This window comes from Stigmatopora nigra, chromosome 6, assembly GCF_051989575.1.
Source record: "Stigmatopora nigra isolate UIUO_SnigA chromosome 6, RoL_Snig_1.1, whole genome shotgun sequence".
Taxonomy (NCBI): Eukaryota; Metazoa; Chordata; class Actinopteri; order Syngnathiformes; family Syngnathidae; genus Stigmatopora; species Stigmatopora nigra.
In genome coordinates, this window is record NC_135513.1 from 8,371,370 (window position 1) to 8,391,506 (window position 20,137).

General features: G+C 37.3%; 1 protein-coding gene across 3 annotated transcripts; it reads left to right on the forward strand.

Moving 5' to 3' along the window:
• The first annotated feature begins 22 nt into the window (after nucleotides 1-22).
• LOC144197943 (testis-expressed protein 2-like) lies at nucleotides 23-20,081 on the forward strand. Of its 3 annotated transcripts, XM_077718688.1 has the most exons (14): nucleotides 23-355; nucleotides 7,989-8,140; nucleotides 8,534-8,625; nucleotides 12,414-13,881; nucleotides 14,025-14,225; nucleotides 14,330-14,636; nucleotides 14,797-15,020; nucleotides 15,196-15,360; nucleotides 15,939-16,038; nucleotides 16,394-16,511; nucleotides 17,043-17,156; nucleotides 17,717-17,932; nucleotides 18,029-18,149; nucleotides 18,528-20,081. In XM_077718688.1, exons 4-14 carry the CDS (start codon nucleotides 12,433-12,435, stop codon nucleotides 18,669-18,671), a joined length of 3,159 nt encoding a protein of 1,052 aa, XP_077574814.1. In that variant the 5' UTR covers nucleotides 23-355; nucleotides 7,989-8,140; nucleotides 8,534-8,625; nucleotides 12,414-12,432; the 3' UTR covers nucleotides 18,672-20,081. The 3 variants fall into 3 exon arrangements, with proteins under 3 accessions (XP_077574814.1, XP_077574815.1, XP_077574813.1); XM_077718689.1 differs by lacking the exon at nucleotides 23-355 and having other exon boundaries at nucleotides 7,677-8,140; nucleotides 17,049-17,156; XM_077718687.1 differs by lacking the exon at nucleotides 23-355 and having other exon boundaries at nucleotides 7,680-8,140.
• Nucleotides 20,082-20,137: the final 56 nt, after the last annotated feature.

Sequence of the window (20,137 nt, forward strand, 5' to 3'; positions counted from 1 at the left end):
ATCATTACTTCCAAAAATAGACTTTTCTTCAACTTTTTCTTGAACAATTGACTTCCATTCGCTCGTTGTGACCAACTTCAGAATAAATCAGAACGAATAAAGTCGAATAAAACAGAACAGAATAGAATAGCATAGAATAGACATGAGAAAATCCCAAGGGGGAACAGTGAAGTTACAAGGAGTAGACGTAAAGATTGTGGAGGACTTCAAGTACCCAAGGTTAACGGTGGAGGGTGATGGAGAAAAGTATGGAATGGCAGTAAAGAACTGTGTGTAGACATGCTAGAACAGCTGGAGGAATGTATGGGATAGAAGAGTGTCAGCAACAATGAAGAGAGAGGTCTGCACGACAGTGGTGAGTCCAGCTATTATGTATGGCTTAGAGAAAGTAACTCTGAAAAAGGAAGCGGAGCTAGATGAATCGGAGATGAAGATGCCAAGGTTCTCCTTAGGAGCTGCTAGGATAGATAATATTGGAAATAAGAGAAAATTGGGACGGTGAGGGTTGGCGTTTTGAAGACAAAGTTAAAAAGACCCCACTCCGATGGTTTCAGCATTTGCAGAGGAAATATAGGGAATAAATTGGTAGAAGACGGTTGTTAAGGGTGAAACTACCAGGTAACATATACATATACATATACATATATATATATATATATATATATATATATATATATATATATATATATATATATATATATATATATATATATATATATATATATATATATATATATATATATATATATATATATATATATATATATATATATATATATATATATATATATATATATATATATATATATATATATATTATTGATGTTAGTTTGTTGTTATTTCTTCACTTTGTGGTGAAGCTTTAAATCTTATTATACTAATATACTACTATAATGACAATAAAAAATTTAATTCAGTAAGCAGTTCAGAAAATTTGAATTGTTTATGGCAAGTAAAAATCGCCTTGAATTTGAAGGTGTAATGTGGATTTCAAAAGAAATGTTAATAAAAATAGCTTGAAAGGGTAAACATAAAATGTGCAGTCTGAATTAGACAAAAAAATCCTCAATTACTGCTTTCAAACTTCTTGTTTTAAACCAACAAAGACAGTGTGTGTATGTCTGTCTAGTACACTGACAGGCTTGATGCAGCAGGGCTTGACAGCAGAACACACATGAAAGAAAGGCAAGGAGGAGTGGAATGGAGCAATAGGAAAAAAAGCAAGGGATGAACAGAAACACACACTGAGCTCCTGCTGTTCATAGCAGCAGGTGCAAGAGAGAGGAGAGGAAGGGAATTGATGAGGGGACACGCGGTTTTATTTAAAAGAGAAAAAGATTCTGCGTGTTGGCCAGTCATGGGCCAGTGGGTGTCACATATGTCCACAATTTACTGAAGGAAAACCAAGGAGAAAAGATGGATTTCCACCCCATGCCTCCATAAATGGAATCCCGGTTTGATTTTCTTTTTAATCATGAAGCTTTATATTAAGATCTACAGCCTTATACCTGCCTGGTGATGTTTGTATTCTACAAGAGGCCACAAACAGCAGGAAGCCAAACATGGAACTGTCAGTTGCCACCACTCTGATGCTTAATGGAGGAAACATCAGGGTAAAAGCTAATGAGCCTAAAGACATAAAAAGAAAACCTTTATGATCAAAGTCTTGGCGATGACTATGGGTCATATAATCCGATTGAGACGTGCATACATGAAAAGGAAATGGAAGGAGGAAATCTTGAATACTATCACAATTTCAAGCCTTGTTTACATTCTAGCTACGTCATTTTCTGACTGCAACTGTCATGAGATAATCCGGTATTTAGCGGATGAATGTCAGCGCATCATATTAATTTTTTTAAAAGGAAAATGGTGACTGTGCTTTGCGGTGACACAAAAAGCAACATGAGGTAAAATTGTCTGTATAAACAAGGATAACTCATCTTATAAACAATCTTAAAAAAAAGATGTTTGGCAAAAATATGAAAATGACTTTTCATTAGTTTTTCTCCATATCAGAAGTACACATACTTTTAAATATTGTTTTGTCTCAATCCATTATACTGCATGAAATGTTCAAATGATTTGGGGCCATTCTTTATCTTTTTACTGAGTCCCTATCTTAACAAAAGAAGTTGAGGAGGGGGCATCAAAAAACTCCTTGCACTATTTGATTTTCCAATGTGTGAACATCACTGGCAAATAGTTCAAAATGACCACAAGTTTTGTGATCTATTCATTATTAAATGTCTTCCAACTATTTCTCCAATAACTACTATTCTTTTATTATGCTGTTAAAAAGAATAGCTGAGTGACTGAACAAGTGCTAACACCCTTGCACGAACTCCCTTGAGCCAGCATGTGCCTTAACAAAGATTTTTTACAACCCCCACAGAGGGGAAAACTCAGGCGGGTGGAGGTTTTGGGGGGCATATCAAATTACAGTAGATCAGTCTTGAGGAGAGGCCTCTTTCTTCAAAACTGGGTGTTGACAGGCAGCATTAGAATAGGCAAGGGGGGGAAAGACGCACATCTCGCCGTTTGATGAGACAGAACAATATCCAAATCCCCAAACTGCCTCATATTTAAGTTACTGAGGACTCTTAAAAAAAAAAAGGGGGGAAGTTCTTCCAAAGTTGCTCAGAAGCTTGTGCGCTTATAGGTAGGTGATGGGAGGGAATGGAAGGAGCAAGAAGTAGAGGGGCGGGAGGAAAGAAGATAATGTTTATGCATTAGATTTTCAAAGCCCCTTTCTCTGCAAGGAAATTCAGATTCAAAGGTGTATTTCTCGCAGGAAGATCTGAAGGATTCTTTCTCCCTGTTATTGCTTGAGTGACAAAGTCTCTGTAGCTTATCCAGGACTTTGTATGCACATGGTAACTGAGCGTGAGCAGGCCCTACATAGCAACACTTTATCCACTCTAGCAAGTGACTGGTGTGTAACCGTAAAAATATAATATTGAATCTTCTCTCTCCTCAAACTAAATATTTCACATCAAAGAAAAGAGTAACGGCGAATCGTACTACCTTGGCTGTGCAATGAAAAGCTGCTGTTAAGTCAATCACCTATCCCCTCAAAAGCAACAACTCTATGCACACAATTGAGTTTGAAGTAAGTGTATGTGTGTGTGTGTGTGGCTGTGCCTGTCGCCATGGATTCAAACAGGCTGGAACAATATTAGCTGAGACTTTTTCTAAGAGAAAGTTTGAACATCACAACTTTAGAGGCAAAGCACGTTGAAAGAGCTGAAGGAGCAGAGATGAGAGTGTTATAGGGCGTGGATGTGCACACTTGTGCTGAGATACTTGCTGAGTGCAGCAGTCATACATACGTGTGATTAAAAATTCAAATGAGTGCCTTTAGAATCAATGCAAGGCTTTGAGGCTTCGTAATGAGGCTGATATATGAAGTTTAAACATTCCCATCTGCTGGAAGTGCCACCGTGGAAAAAGAGACAGAGAAGGGGAGGGAGGCAAAAGAAAAAGGGGAAGATTTGTGCCTTTGATGCCGGGGTTTCACCGTGGGGCATGGCTGCTGCGTGCTTGGCTGTTACTGAGATCCGGAGCTCATTCAGTTCGCAAACCCTCCCGAAGATACCGTTTTGTGCATATGTTCCCCAAGTGGGCGCAAAGTGTAGCAGAAGAGAGGCGTGTCGATAAAAGTAAATAGAATGCTATTCTGAAAGAGTTCAAAAGGGGAGATCAATGAAGAAAATGAAGAGATGTATATGGCATAAATTTATTATGCTTTTTAATCCTGCAGCTAGTATGTGAAGCTTCACCAGGATTTAATTATTACGGTACTTTCAGAGCTCATCGGGCTAAGAACAAATTGTCATTGGAATTACTTTTTAGCTGATCAAAACATAAGTAGTGGTATATGGCATCCAAAGAAAGGATGGAGGATATGGGGGGTATACGATGGCCAAAAACCTTGTTGTGGGTGTTATTATTTTTTAAGGGAGGTTAAAGCGCAACAAAATAGAAAATGAAAATATTAAATCCTCATTCTGATTTGGCAACCTTGAGGTACAAGCAAGGCCTTGGCATCTGATTATCATATTTGAGCATGGATCAAATCAAAATCAAATCAAATGTCGATCAAAATTGATGGTGCTAATTCACAAAGTGCATTTTACCAGTAAAAAAAACATAAATATAAATAAAGTAAAATAAAAAAATAAAAAAACAATATATATATATATATATATATATATATATTTTTTTTTTAATTCTCTTTACCCTCTGATTTTTAGTACCGTGACATCCTTTGAAATTCATCATATGCCCATCCAATTTAAAAGGCAGAAAGACGTCCATGACCCCAATTTCCCCTCTTTGCAATAAAGAAACTCAATATAAACTTAAAAGGACTTGGCTGAATATTCATTCATTCATCCTCCATACCACTTATATTGACAAGAGTCATGGGGGGTGCTGGAGCCTACCCAGCCAACCACGGGCAGCAGGCAGGGGACACCCTGTGTGGAGTTTGCATGTTCTCCCTGGGCCTCTGTACTCCGGTTTCCTCCCACATTCCAAAAACATGCATGTTAGGCTGATTGGAAACTCTAAATTGCCCCTAGGTATGAGTGTGAGTGGTTATTTGTCTCTTTGTGCCCTGCGATTGGCTGGCCACCGATTCAGGGTGTCTCCCACCTATGACGCGGAGACAGCTGCCATTGGCTCCAGCACTCCCGCCACCCTAATGAGGATAAAGCGGTTCAGAAAATGAGAGAGATGAGATGTTATGTTACAAACGTATTCCGTCATATCTCTCTCTCTCTCTCTCTCTCTCTCTCTCTCTCTCTCTCTCTCTCTCTCTCTCTCTCTCTCTCTCTCTCTCTCTCTCTCTCTCTCTCTCTCTCTCTAAATCTAAATTGTAATAAAAAGTACATTATTTTTTTGTATCTCAAGGTATTACTGTATTTAAAATAATGGCAGAGGTTTCCTTTTAAACAAAAAAAAACTCATTAAAATCTAAACAGACATACATTTGAAGTCTGAAAATAGAAACGGAAAATATGACAACCCCAATTCTCAAAATGCTGCAACCTTGTGTCAAACATGAATGAAAAAAAATGAATATTACATTAAATAACTTTTTTTTCAACAGATAACAAACAACCCAGCAATCTTACGGACTGCATTTCTGTCAGTAGCTGCATTCATAGCATTGCTCTGCATCATGAGATTAGATTCTCTCTGAACAAGTACATTACAAGTACTTTAAGACACGAGATACTTATTAAAGTAGCTGTGTTTTCACTTGCAGACCACCTATTGATTTAAAGAAGAAAGAGACTTTTTGCTGCATTCACTTTCGCAAACAAGGATGCTGAGTTGTTGTGCCCATCATTGGCACTAGAATCTTAATAAAGCCAAAACCCTGCCGTGCATGCTCTCTCTTTCACAACTCCTGCTGCTTGTCAGTATCAACAGTCTCGTAATTTACTGTCAGAGAACTCCTCAAACTGGCCACCACACAGTGCACGGAGGGGGGACCGCAGACAAGGTAACAAAGATCACAGTGAGAAAGAATGAAGGAAACAGTCTTGTTTTCCTCTGCTAGGGGGAAAAAAGTGGATAAAGGCTTCAAAATAATGAAGGAGGAGGAGGAAGATACAGACTGAAACACAAACAGCAGTTTGCTAGCTTTAGTTATGTTGTCTTTAGTTGTTTTTTTCAGAGAAATGGATAAAGACCATGCCAGGTTGGGTTGGGGGCTGCAAGGTGGATGTCAACAGTTGAAGTTACAGCTGCACCTGGCGACGTGTGACTGATCTTTGATCACTTGTCGAGTGAAATTCCACCAGTGGATTAGAGTGACTGAGGGGGCAGCTGTGGGTGGGAGGGCTAGAGGAATGACAAAGGAAGAAACGAGAGAGCATCCTCTAAAATGTGCCGTGTGCATAAGATACTAGCCTAGATGCATGTGTTAGTGATGGAGATCTACCACTAAGTGTGTTCACCAACTGGAGTGAAATATGTCACACATACTTGTCAACGTCTACATTTTTCCTGTATTTTATGGTAGGGATCATTTCAAAATGTGTACAGCGTATAACAACTTTTGTAAGGGAAAACAGAAGTTTTTTAAAAGTCTCGGTCACCGGTAGCAGACGAAAAAACATCATCGTTGATTGCTAATGTTGTCATGCTTTGAGCATGATCTGTGCACAGGCATCAGGTAACTTCCCCCTTTTCACTATATAAATATAGCAAGTCAGCAAGCAATGTAACCAGATAGTCAGCCTGTTACTTAATAAGTGGAATTGCAATCATTAATAAGAGGAGCAATTGACAAAGGTTCACAGGTATGGTCACATGATGAACTATAGAGTTTGTGTCATTGTTTTTTCATTCATTCCTTTTCTGAACCGCTTTATCTTCACAAGGGTCGCGGGGGGTGCTGGAGCACATACGACTTGAGACAGAGGTAGGGGACACCCTGAATTGCGGGACACGAGGAAACAAACAAACATTCAAATATGGACTCTTATGTAGGGACCATTTAGAATGTCCAATCAGCCTACCATGCATGTTTTTGGAATGTGGGTGGAAACCAGAGTACCCGGAGGAAACCCACACATGAGAGTCAACATCATCAGAGTAGTCATTGTATTCCCCTATTTCACGAAACCACAGCGGCCCTCGAGGACCAGTTTGCCCACCTTTGCACTAAACCCTGCTCTAAATACACTGAATTATGTGAATTCCTGTCTATAAGTAAACTATAATTGAATTCTGACCATCCCAATGTTTAAGATAGTACTAGCTTAGTTCTTATTTGATGTGTTAGACAGCAAGGTGGCAGATGAAATATGTGTAGGCCTGACAGTTATATTTGTCAAATATGCCAACACATTTAGACATCCATGACAGAGAAGCCCTAAGGATGGGAGGGAATATTGAGAATTGTTCTCCACTTGACAGCTGGTTCCAATGTATGACCTTTCTGTAGCATGTTGTAAATCTGTCAGCAATGTTTGAGAGGTAAGCTCCTGGTGTGAATCTGCACTGTGTTTGCCAAAATGTAGTGGAGTGCTCATAACATGAATGGTAAAATTCCAATATCGATTGCTGCACTATGACCTATTCCAGCGGTGGCAAATACCCGGCTCTCGAGCCGCATGCGGCTCCCGTCCATATTGAATCATATTTTTTATATACTGGGACTCTTTGTCCTGTTTCAAGTTTCTCTTCAACCTTTTTTTTTAGTTCTTTTGAATATTTCAAATATAATGGATGTGTTAAGAAACAATTATGGAAGGTTAGAATCTTTAAAAAATATTCATTGTTCACTTGTCAATGCAAAATGTTCACATAATAATATAAACTACTAAACTACTGACTAAGCAACTACTTACAATTAACTGAATTTCTAAATTTTAGGATCCATTTCAAATGTTTGGATTAAACGAAAAATAATTGAACATCAATTTTAGTAATAGTTCCCCTTAAACATTATTATTTCACACATTTTTCTTGGGGTGTTCTATTTTGATGTATTACCAATATTTGCCACTAGATGGCGACATTTGCACAAAAAAAGTATTATTGTGCCATGCCATACGTTATGTTGAAAAAGTGTTTTTTCAACATTTAAATTGCCATTTCTTCAATTTTAATCCCGAAAAGATGACAGTATATTTCTATTTTTGTGCATTGAAATTTATAATTTAAGATACAATATATCTGATCAATTTTGTACTTGTTCCTCATTTTACAAGATATTTAAAGGAGATCACTCTGTAATTTGGGTTAGTTTAGTGATACATTATATAAGTTTACATTCCAAGGTTTTTTGGTATTTTTATTTAAGATTTCGCTTTGTTGTCCTTGTAACATCTGTTCTCGGCATTACAAGTCACTTTACAGAAAAATCGCTCGATGAGAAGCGAAAGCACAGTGACTTTCTAATCGTTACTCGGATTTTGACTAGTTTGGCCTAACATCAAAAATGTTTTTATTTTTTTAATATTTAGGTCCAAGGAGTTGAGTCAGTTGTCAACAAGCTCAGCAGGAATGACACACTGATCAATTCGGCACAACTGGAATCACACTTTGGTTTATATACCACTTTAGTGCGGAAAGAAATTGGTTTTGGTATACTTAAAGTCGCGTTTTCTGGAACACGGTAAGATGGTTTGTTGATGTTTTTCTGTTCTTATATCACGAGTGACGAGGTAACTAACCTTCGATCACCATAAACTTACGTACACGGTGATCTAAGTCGTACTAAGTACATCCATTTAAGATTTCTTTTTTTCATTGTCCAACATCAAATTTGAGTTAAGAGTTTAAGATGGTAATTCTTTTAAAAAGTTGTGATAATCCATGTTTGTAATGAAAGCATTGGCTGGTAGCTGTCAAGAGTTCGAGTAAACATTGAAAGCAAGATTGCATGCTACACAATTACAGTATTATGTCATTCCTTTTGATTATAACTTCGACTACTTTGGTTTATTTGGGGTTGGGTGTGCTTACACTTGGATTATTTATTAATATGTGAATCATTTTAATTTCATAGAAGCCGCCTGGGCATCATGAAAATGTGAAACTTGACTCTACAGTGGGCAGATGTAAATCCCTTGCTGGATTGAATGGCACTGAGAATACAAGGTAAGCACTTTGCCAGTAAATGTGAACTCATTATCGATCAAGCAGTTTCCTGAGCTACAAATGACCTCATGGTAGGGCAAAGTCCCGATAGAGAGAAGAAAAAAAACTACTGAGAGAGGAAAATAAATATAGGAGAAGAGTAGAATTCAATCTAAAAAGTCAAACCTTTTTGTTTCAAGTCAAACATATACCATGGGATAGAGGTAAGATCGGGCCATAAAAATCCGGCCCAACCCGAACCCGATCGCGGATATTAGGGCCCGGCACTGCCTCCAATTGCAATTACTTGACAGAGCCTTCTCTGTTTTATCCAAAACTATTTATTAAGTATTCCTTAGTTTATTATTCACATGTCATTTTAGTATCCATTTTAATAAACATTATTATTATTTTAGAAATAAGTTAGCAAGAAAGACCACACTGTAGCACTTTTTTTGATTCAGCGAGAGAGAAACCAGGCCCGACCCAACTCGAATTGATTTTTTTGCCATTTTAGGGCAGATTCGACCTAAATTTTGGGTCGGGGTTCTTGTTAAAGTTCTCACTTCTACCGTGGGACATTGTTCATTACGCCATGACACTTTCCTATTTATCTAACATAAATAATTGTTAAAAGTCAGAAAAGTTTAAGGCAAATTAGCACTTCAGACACCATGCTGCAGGGCAATTACAGTTGCGTAATTTTCAAATACTACCCTGGAACACCTCCTCTGGACCTATGACCCGACTTCAGTTAAGTGGGAGAAGTTGAATGGATAGTCAGTGGTTCTGTAGAAACCATCAGTTAAAATCTGTCTGTGAAAAATGTGTATATGTGTATATATGCAAATAACCCGCTCTGCAAGGTTGCTGTCTAGAAACTCTTCCTCTCCTCACACAGCTAGCTTTCTACATTACATACAAAGTATTTTATTATTTTCTGCATAGAAAACCAGGACAGTGATCGATAATAGGCCGTTCATTTATATCACATCAGATGTAAAGCAAGCCATGTGATGATTATTGATTGCGTATTGTCTATGAGAAGATACTTAACACAGTCTTAATTAATGGCTATGGACACCCTGAATTGATGACCAGCCAATTGCAGGGTACACACAGATGGATAACTACTCAGCCGCACACTTGCACCTAATGACATATTTGCAGTGTACTACCAGACTTCAGACTTCTGGAGAAAACCCACGCAAGCCCAGGGAGACCATTCAAATATTGGACACAATTGCACCAACTATTTTCGTCTCAATGTGTATTGTGTAAATTTTGCTTCAACTGTGTTGTTTAGGACTAAAGAACTATTTGACGTATCCTACCCATTTATTTTCCTTTACTTTAGATGAGACAGAACCAAAATTGGGCCTGTAAACTTCTACACTGTTAAAAATAGACTTAACAGTCATCACTTCAGGAAAAAAAAGCAAGCACAAAGAAATAGAAGCCATGCAAGAGTGGGGTTGGTTAATGTTTTGAGCAGCAGGTGAAGTGAGGTGCGATGTCACAGTTTGATGTCCCAAGGCAGTGCAGCTGGTGGCTCATCCACATGATTGAGTGAACTGGGTCTGCATTATCTGTCGATGAAAGCGAGGCAAAATTACAATAAGTGTATACTAGGTCACGATTCATCGTCATCTTATCAAAGTTGGAGAGCGTGTGGTAGTTTGTAATGGTTGAATTACTACCCAAGCACTGAATGAGGCAGTACTTGGTATTATGTCTGTTTGAAAGGCAAACAGCTGTGTCTCTGCTTCTTAAAATGCAGTAAAACAGGTAGTAGCAGTTTTGTTTCACTTGCAATTGTTTTCCTTTTTAATTGTTGGATGAAGGGAGAGGTTTGGCTCAGGAAAAGTTTGGCCTTTCGGTGATAAAGATAGGTTCATTTAGTTTTTGAGAATATTGTGCATGTAATTGTATTTTTTTTTACTGCATTCTCAGTATTTTCTTTGAACACGGGACAATTAATTCCTTCATGTGAGTAGGACACAAATTTATCCTCCAGACAAGAGTCCTTTTTGTCATGAATGCAATTAATTATGCACATATTAAAATCAATGCCATGGGACTTTTAGGGACTTTTACATGTGTTCATAGGTTTGTTATTAGCCTTTACTGCAAAATAGAACTATATATAATAGGTCTGGGCGATATGACAAAAATTATTATCACGATGAAAAAAATGAGTCTATCGATAATTATCACAATAACTGACATCTTTTTTCTTTACAATTTGAAACTTCAAACGTATTCAATTATGAAAGTAACTATGGTACCTTCCCTGAAAATAGAGAATACAAAATAAGATTGCTTCAAGTATTTTTGTTCTTCTGTTATGCAATAAAAATAAGACAACTCCCTCCTTACACTATGGAAAGTAATGAATAAGAAAACCTGCAGAAATGTTGACAGGCGTCTTTATTTTTATAAATTGCCTTCAAAACAAAAGCTGCTGTGCAATATTAAGAAGTGCAGTTGTTCATTTCAAAATTAAATTCACTCCTTTAACAATTTTGAGCTTAGTCACTCACCATGGGTTACTGCTTAGTTTTTAAAACAATGACAAAACACTCCCATAAGTTGATCACTCATTTAATAACAATGTAGCTCTTTGTCAGTCTGGCTTAACGAAGAAATTCTTTGCCCAATTATGTTGCCTTGACTACAATGATGCTTTGTTAAAGTTGATTGGATATGGTCACATGTAGCCAGTTGTTTAATGAAAGGGGGGCAACTATAGCACCTACTACTTCTAACAAGCTAAATAAATGTTGAAATGGGCTATTTCACAATATTATAGTTTCTCTTCTCATGTAAAGTAACACTGAGGGTTTTACCATTTGACTTTTTTCTCTCTATTAAAGAGAAGGCTTCCTTGCAATTACCTGTAATGTAAAGAGAAGAGCTTTCACATGAATTCTAGTTTGATACAACATACAGTCATATCTTGAGATACAAGCTTAATCAGTTCCGGTAGCAAGCTCATATGTCGATTTATTCGAATCTCAAATCAACATTTCCCTTAGGAAAAGGGAGAGGGAGTGGGAAAGGTGTTTTTTTTTTCAATAACATTTGTTTGAAGATTTCTCGTTCTTGTGCTTTTATAACACAATATGGCAATTTATCTGTATAAACACGGAAGAAAACATTTTGAGAGTTGCTATTTTCAACACCAAAGCTATCATTTGGGACAATCCTTTATACCTGTATTGTGTTGCCACTATCCACAACATAACACACATTTGTTTAAGCATACCAACTAACATGTTTGAATGATTACCATTTATTTAATGTTGACTCAAAACGGAAAAACTTTGTGTTTTGTAAGTAATCAGTGAAGGGTAGATTCAGTCTGTTGATGTCATGACATCCCACAAAGGATGCAATTCAACATTCAGTCTTTTTGTCAAATACCCTGCAGCTCAAAGTAAAATCCAAGAAAGTATGACTATTTGTTTAAAGAAATACAGCAGTGTTTTTTTCCCTACCAACTCAACTTCCTGCTCCTCTGATTACTTATGGTTGCCATTTATATCGCATGTCAAATTGAGAAGGAAGACATTGTCTTACATTTTATCTGCAATTAAAGCCATACACGCACTGAATACACACGTTTAATGTTTTGTCTCACTGTCTGAAGTCCAATCAAATTAAACCTTTGTTGTTTTTGGATCCGTCCTTAATACCAAAATGATTTAATTTTGTTTAATGCCACAATGATGAGTGAGGACAGGTGGTTTTAAAGATCAATGGATTCACGTAGATTGAATTCATTGTTGTCCTTTTCTTCCCGACAGACAAATTGGGAGTCCTGCAATGACTAGCCAGAACCCTAGCCATGCAGAAAGCACTTCCTCCAAAGACCAACAGCCACCTGCTTTGGCCCCAAAGCTCCATGTCCATCGATCCGAGTCAAATGACAACGTTACAATTCGCTTCTCAGTTCTTGGGAAGGAGGAAGAAGAGGAAGAGCTTTACACAACATCGCTCTCCTCTACATCTACCATACAGGATGACTTAAGTATTGTGACAGGTGTTGAGGCAAGTGAGGAGATGTTTGAAGCACAGCAATTGAACCCTTCCATTAATGTGACTCCCACAGCACAATCTACCAGTCTTTCAACTTCTCATACAACTTCAATGCCATCTCTTGCTGACAAAAAAGGCACAAATTCAAGTTCATCACCTACAAAATCTTTAAGCTTTCCGTCCGACAAGTCTTTTATTACTTCATTGAAATATTTTACATCTGACGCCTCTAAAGATGGAGTTTCCTCTATGACCGCTAACACAACAACATTGATCAAATCTCTGGTTAAATCCCGGTCATCTGACACATCTCAGGACTCCTCAACCTATCGCCTATCAGACTCTCGCCTTAATCTCCATCTATTTAAACATTTCACTCAGTCCCGAATGCAGAATACTACAACGTCAGCAGCTGGTGATTCAAAAACGGCCCCCACTTCCCCATTAAACTCGCCAGATAACCGCAGTTTCTTCAAAGTTTCCGAGGTCGAAGCACGATTCGAAGACACAAAACGTCGTCTGTCCGAGGCCATCTATGAACCACTTCAACTCCTGACTAAGAGGATGGATGAAAAGAGTGGTAGTAGCCTCAGTCGACCTAAGACTCTATCTACCAGTGTGTCCGAACTCTATAACTTGACTTCAGCCAATGGCCAACTTGAAAGTAACAACAATGACTGCATCAAAGAGGAAGATGCCAGTGAATTGGATGAGGAAACCACAAACAATGATCCAACAGATTTTCACATGGCCCCTTTTGACATAAAGAGCACCAACAAATCATTCTCCATACCGATATCTTTGGACAAGTGCTCCATGTCTGCTCTTGCAAAACAGGACGATGAGGATTTTTGCGATTTGTACCTCCAGGACATTGAATCTCGTACTGACACAGATGTCGATTTTGGTTCTGGAACGAGTAGGCAGTCTCAAGTGCCATTGACTGGTAGTACTGAACCTTGCAGTCATACTGAAGCTAAAGATGCTGAACCTCTACCAAGTGTTCCTTATTATGCCCTTTCTATCCTTACTATTCTGGTCTATGGGTGTTTTATATTACCTTTACCAGAGTATATTACAGGGATATTGCTTGGAGTGGCGATAGGATTTTTTGTAGCAATAGGAATTGTGTGGCTGGCTGGACCAGAACCTGACAGAAGCTTCAGATATTCCAAACACCATGACAAACTGTGTAATGTTACACGGTTAGACATTAAAGGACCCCAAATCTTTAAGGTCAGTATAAATGTATTTGTAAATACAATTTAAAAAATTATTCTTTTCTTTCATGAAAAGGCAAGCATATTTGTTTATTTATTGAAAGGCCATTACAGTTCTTTCTAGCAACTCTAAATCTGTAAAATGTTCTTCCTTTTCAGGGCTGGATGAATGAGATAGCAAACTATGACCCAGAAACCTACCATGCCACATTGACACACTCTGTGTTTGTCCGCTTGGAGGGATCCATCATACGTCTTTCTAAACCAAATCACAATATTGCCCGACGTGCCATACATGGTGAACAGAAACCGGATGTAACTTACATCAGTCAGAAGATCTACGACCTAAAAAACAGCAAAGTATAGTAGTTCATTGACTTATTTGTGTCATTAACACACACATACACTCACAAAATACACACTAAAAGCAACAATAATTAAATTTCATTCAAACCATCTTCCAGGTCCATCTAGTGCCTCCGAGCCTGGCCAGGAAACGGATATGGAACAAAAAATATCCAATCTGCATTGAGCTCGGCAAACAGGATGATTTCATATCAAAGGTGGAAGGTGACACAAATGAGAACAGAGCAGAGGGGACAAGAGGGACTCAAGAGCCATCCCGATCAACGTCCTCCAGTCGAGATATGACCCTCTATCTATTTGGAAGGACTGGTAGGGACAAGGAAGAATGGTTTCAGCGGTTTATTTCAGCTTCTATGATTAAGGTTGATATAAAGAAACCTGCAAGCCCAGCAAGCTCCAAAGGTGGTGAGCATCAATGGTTTTGTTTCCGTAACAACATTCTGTGTTACTACTCCCGTTTCTCAATTTTGCAAATGAGTTCAGCATTTTTATCCTACATTTGAAGATCCTCTGAAAGACACTGAAAACTGAATCCCTAACCTGTTTTTGTAATCATTTCCTACAGCACTGAGTTCTGACAGTCGTAGTAGTAGCCGCAATAGCCTGGATGACACCCTGGCATCACAGACCAGGACAAAAGATTCCCCAACAGCAGACATTGCCAAAACCCAGCTGTTGAGCTACAGTGTCTACATGGCTGCCCTGTTGCCAAAACAAGATTCCCTCCGCTCTCCGGAGAAAAGTCCTGAAATACACTGTCCCCAGAGCAGCCCAGCAGCTGAGAAAAAGGTGTGGCATATACCTTTTTAGATTAAATAAGATACATTTTCTTCCACTGTCTCAATAATGTTTTAATAGCACCTATAGAAATATATAGTATGTATTGCAGTATTGTATACAGTAGATTAATAAATTGTTCACAATGCTTAATGTGTGGCTATTTATCAACATACTGTTCCTGTAGCCTCAGAGCCTCAGCTCAGCCCAGGAGCAGCTCATAGAAGAGGGGGAGGATCATGTTGCCTGGGTTAATGCGGTTGTGGGCCGTCTCTTTTGGGATTTTCTGAGGGAGCCATACTGGGCTCAATTTGTCTCCAAGAAGATTCAGATGAAACTCAGCAAAATACGAGTGAGTCGACTGACAGTGTTTTCATTTATTTATGTATTAATTATTTACTTTTTTGGCAAATTCAAACAGTGATTGAAGTCAAAAAAATTGAACTTGCGTATAAATGTGAAATTACCTAATAAAAATCCAAATTATGAATATGAAATTACTTATTAAAAATCCAAATTATATTAAGTAAAAAATTTTTTAATAAATATAACTTTCCCAACATACAATTAAAACTATTAAACATTTGCAATCAAGTAAGTTTGTCTTCTTTTTGAAGCTCAAAAATTATGAAAATTAAAAAAATGGTTTGTTTAGAATCTTTGATTCTTTGTTGGATATTAATAGTTATTAATAGTTCAATAATCCCACATGCTTCTTATTTTCTTTTAATTGCAAAGTTGTTAATATTGTAGTCTGAGTGCCATTCTGGAAAAATATGAGCACACGTGCACAAGTAACTGACATGCAGAAACAAGGCTTAATGATAATCTGTGGTCATTAATTTTGTTTACCTTGATTGATCTATCAGAGGTTATTCAGAAATCATTAATTATTTTTGGGATTTATTCATTTCTATTTGTCCTTTCCAGTTGCCATACTTTATGAATGAGCTAACCTTGACAGAACTAGACATGGGTGTGGCCACACCAAAGATCCTTCAAGCATCCAAACCTTCCATCGATTATAAAGGCAAGTGAGAGAAACAAATGTGAGAATATTGGGTGCACTTTTCACAATTTCACATGCTCATTGTTCTTTAAAACACATTTTCACATGCATATTTAGCAAATAAACTTATTGAGTGCAAGTTTTCAGCTGAGCTCTGATCTAAGTTTTTGAGTATTATATTAGATTCACACTATTGTTTTATCTAATTATGCTCTAGATCAGTGTTTCTTAACCACTGTGTGATGGCTAATATCAAGATGTAATACCGGAGTCCCCCACCCAAATAAAACTTAATATGAGCTGCAATTTATTGCAGATCTATTAGCCAATCAATGCACTTTCAAAATTGTAGCCCATGTTCACTTCTCCTCCACAGGTCTGTGGTTTGACTTGGACGTTTCCTATACTGGATCCTTCCTGATGACTCTTGAAACTAAGATGAACCTGATTCGTCTGGGCAAAGAGGGAGAAAGCCTCCGTTTAGGGGAAGATGGGTAAAGTATCAAACTCTAATATAATGCTTATACAATTGATGTTATGAGATTTCCCTATGTGTATGATAAAATGCTATTTTTGATTAAAAAAAAAAAAAAAAAGAATGCAGTTCTTCAAGCCAACCGCAGCTTTTTCTCTTAATTTTTTTCCTAAACTTTCCTTTCCTCCTTTCTTCTTTGCTGGATTCTTCTCTTATGCTGCTTTAAATCGGATGCTTTTCTCCTATTGGTAAGTTTTGACTGAGCACATTCAACATTCTATGTCGACCTTGGTTAACATTTTAAATTCAATAAGTGCTATGGCGTTATTTCCGAGGCCTTATATTCTCCTCTAGAATCCCTTCTCAGAAATGTAACATACAATACAATGTGTAAAGTAATGAACAATTCTACAACCTTATATTAACCAAAGATTTTGCAGTATATATTTTTCAATCTCATGCAGAAATATGCTGCAAGTTTTCACTCACAATGCATCAAAGTGATATGTGTACCCGCAATAAATACTTTACTGTCTTTTGGTGTTTTTAGATCCAGACCTCGAACTTACTGCTTGGCTGACAGTGACGAGGAGTCTTCTAGCGCAGGCTCATCAGATGAGGAAGATGCCTCTGAGCAATCAAATGAAATCCCTGGAGCCGAAGGGTAAGAAAATGCCTTTAAATGTTTCAAATCTGTGTAGTATAATCCATATAGATGATGATTTTCTTATATGCTACTTACTGCACGGTGACCCAGGTCTGCCTCCCTGTGTTTTATTATTATACTGTTTGTATAACAATTCCCTTTAAGTCACAAGAGCTATTCTCGGGCCAAAGCATTTCATTTCAACATCAGTCATGGCCCACTTTTCATTCCTTATGATGTTCTCTACCAAATAGAAAATGTAATTTTTCCAGGGATTATTATCACATATCCAGATCATATTGTATTTCTGCCCAAGAACTTTTGCCTGTGAGCTGTCAGATTTGACCTCTCCTCTCTGTTCAGAAGATGAAGCGCAATAGTGACCCAAAACAAAAGATTTTACCTGGTAGAACCCAGACTTGATTCCAATTAAACATAATTGGAGTGAACAATTCAATATATTTCATCTTATTATACTACTATAACTATACCATGAATTAATCATATTGTAGCAATATACAATTGAGTAAAAAAATATTGTATCAGATTTTAAAATGTTATTTTGTGATTTTATTTAGATATACATTTGTTGGAGGCCACAAATCCAGCAAAATCATGCGCTTTGTGGACAAGATCGCCAAGTCCAAATATTTCCAGAAAGCCACGGAGACAGAGTTCATCAAAAAAAAGATGGAAGAAGTGTCCAACACACCTCTCCTTCTCACAGTTGAGTTGCAGAAACTCCAAGGAACTCTTGCTGTCAATATACCTCCCCCACCCACTGACAGGATTTGGTATGTTCAATGACATTTTACAGCACTGGATTTATTTCATTTTTGCGGATTATCTGGTCTAATGTTTGTAGTCAATGTGAACTTTTTTTTTTTCAGGTATGGCTTTCGCAAGCCACCTCACTTGGAACTGAAGGCACGGCCAAAACTCGGAGAAAGAGAAGTCACCCTGGCTCATGTTACTGACTGGATCGAGAAAAAACTAGAGCAGGAGCTTCAGGTACTATTTTTTGTGCATTTAATTGGTGCCTTTACATCCCAAGATGCAGTGTGTCTTCTAAAGTCAAAACAGTATGTTGTGATTTTGAGGCAAATTTAACATGCCTCAAAGAATTAGCAGTGTTGACATAATGTGTAAATGCAATACAGTCGATGATTTTTAAAAAAAATGACTTTCCTACTACTCTTTTAACGAGGGGACAAAGAATTATAAGTCTGAGTATGATGAGTTTTCTTGTTTTGCTTGGTTGGTCATGTGTATGTGATGTTTGCACTTTTCTATTTAAAAAAATGTTTCCAAATATGAATGAATAAGAGGTAGAGCAATTTCTTGGTCTGAGTTTCGGTTATAGCCAGTCAATTTTTCTCTATTTTTCAGAAAATCTTTGTAATGCCAAACATGGACGACTTGTGGCTAACTATCATGCACTCAGCCATGGACCAACGAACAGCTGATAGCAATTTGGCGTGTTCTGCAGTGTACAAAGTGGAATCCCTTCTAGAGAAGGAGAGCACCAGCTAGCCACACAAAAGATGCTCGTTGGAATACAGTGTTGGCAAAATTACAGATACTCAAAATGGAAAGTGGGACCAGAGTTGAAATATACCCCCACTGGGTGAATATGTTTCTCTCGACCAATACAAAATGTCAACAAACAAGATAGTTTCACACACACATTGTCACTAAACAGAATGTATGTGCTACTCCATTTATAGCATTTGTGATGTTGTTGAAGGATTTTCATACCAAGAAGAATGTCATGGCGATACAATGGCTCCGTTATAGCTAGTAAAGCACAATGTATAACTGATCTCCTTATTGTGCTATTACAGAAGCATTCATCAGATGTCTTAAGGCCTGCTAAAAACAAGGTTCTCTTGAAGCCATTGAAAAGAGGGCAGAATGTGGGTGTCATTTATTGACCAAAATGAAGCAGGTAAAGGCACAGATTGTTATTGATCAGGTGTTGACTAACAGTGTTCATTTGTGTTGCGACTGCAACCCAAATGCTATGTTTAATGCCAATAATGTTCTTTATCAACTTATATATAAATATAATATGCTCAAAGACGAATCTATTTGGGAAGATTTTGAATTAAAAGTGTACATTCCATTTAGTCGTAAAACACAAGTGCAATGATATAAATGCTGCATCGACTAATGAATGATGTGGTAAAGGTACAGAAGTCTAATAAGAAGTTTACTGTTTAAAAGATCGATTGAATGTATGCGTGGATAGTTTTGGTTTTCAATGTTCTCATGAAGTGACTACCTTTTTGATTGCAATATGCAAGTGACTGCACAAAGAAGAGTTTTCGTTTTCTTGTTATTAAAACAATGCACACTAAGTCTCACTAATTATATGGCGGAATTACATTTGTATATTTTATATTTTTCCAAACACTACAGTTTTGGAAGTTAGTTGAGGTAAATAACTTTAATATCAACTAACTGTGCTTGACAAGAGTTCTGCACACTATTTTTTTCATTGTCATTTAAGTTTTGGGTCATATCAAATTTAAGCAAAGCATATTTTGCGAGAAGGTACACACATTCATTGCTATATTCCATGTGAGTTGCAATTGCTACACTGACAGTTGTCATTGTTTACAAGAATACTTTTTGCTTTCTTCAGGATTAAAATGGGGGTACAACACTATAGATCTGTTAATGTGATTGTTTACCCAGATGCCTTAGTGCTTTTTATTAAGTTTTTTTTCTATAAGGTGGAATGAGGCTTGGTTTGTTCTTGTTGTCTACTTTGGAATTAATAGAATCACAAAGTTATGGGTATGTGAAGATAACGGTGACTTGCAGCTGTGAATTATTACTTACATTTTAAAATTAATGTGCAATTTTGAAAGCCAAATTCAGTGATTGTCTATCTGCCTTATTTATAAAGCAAAATAAATTTCAATCTATAAAATATTATCATTGGCTGAAGTCTTTTTTTGTGCTTATCTAATTGCATTCTGAGTTGAGGTGCA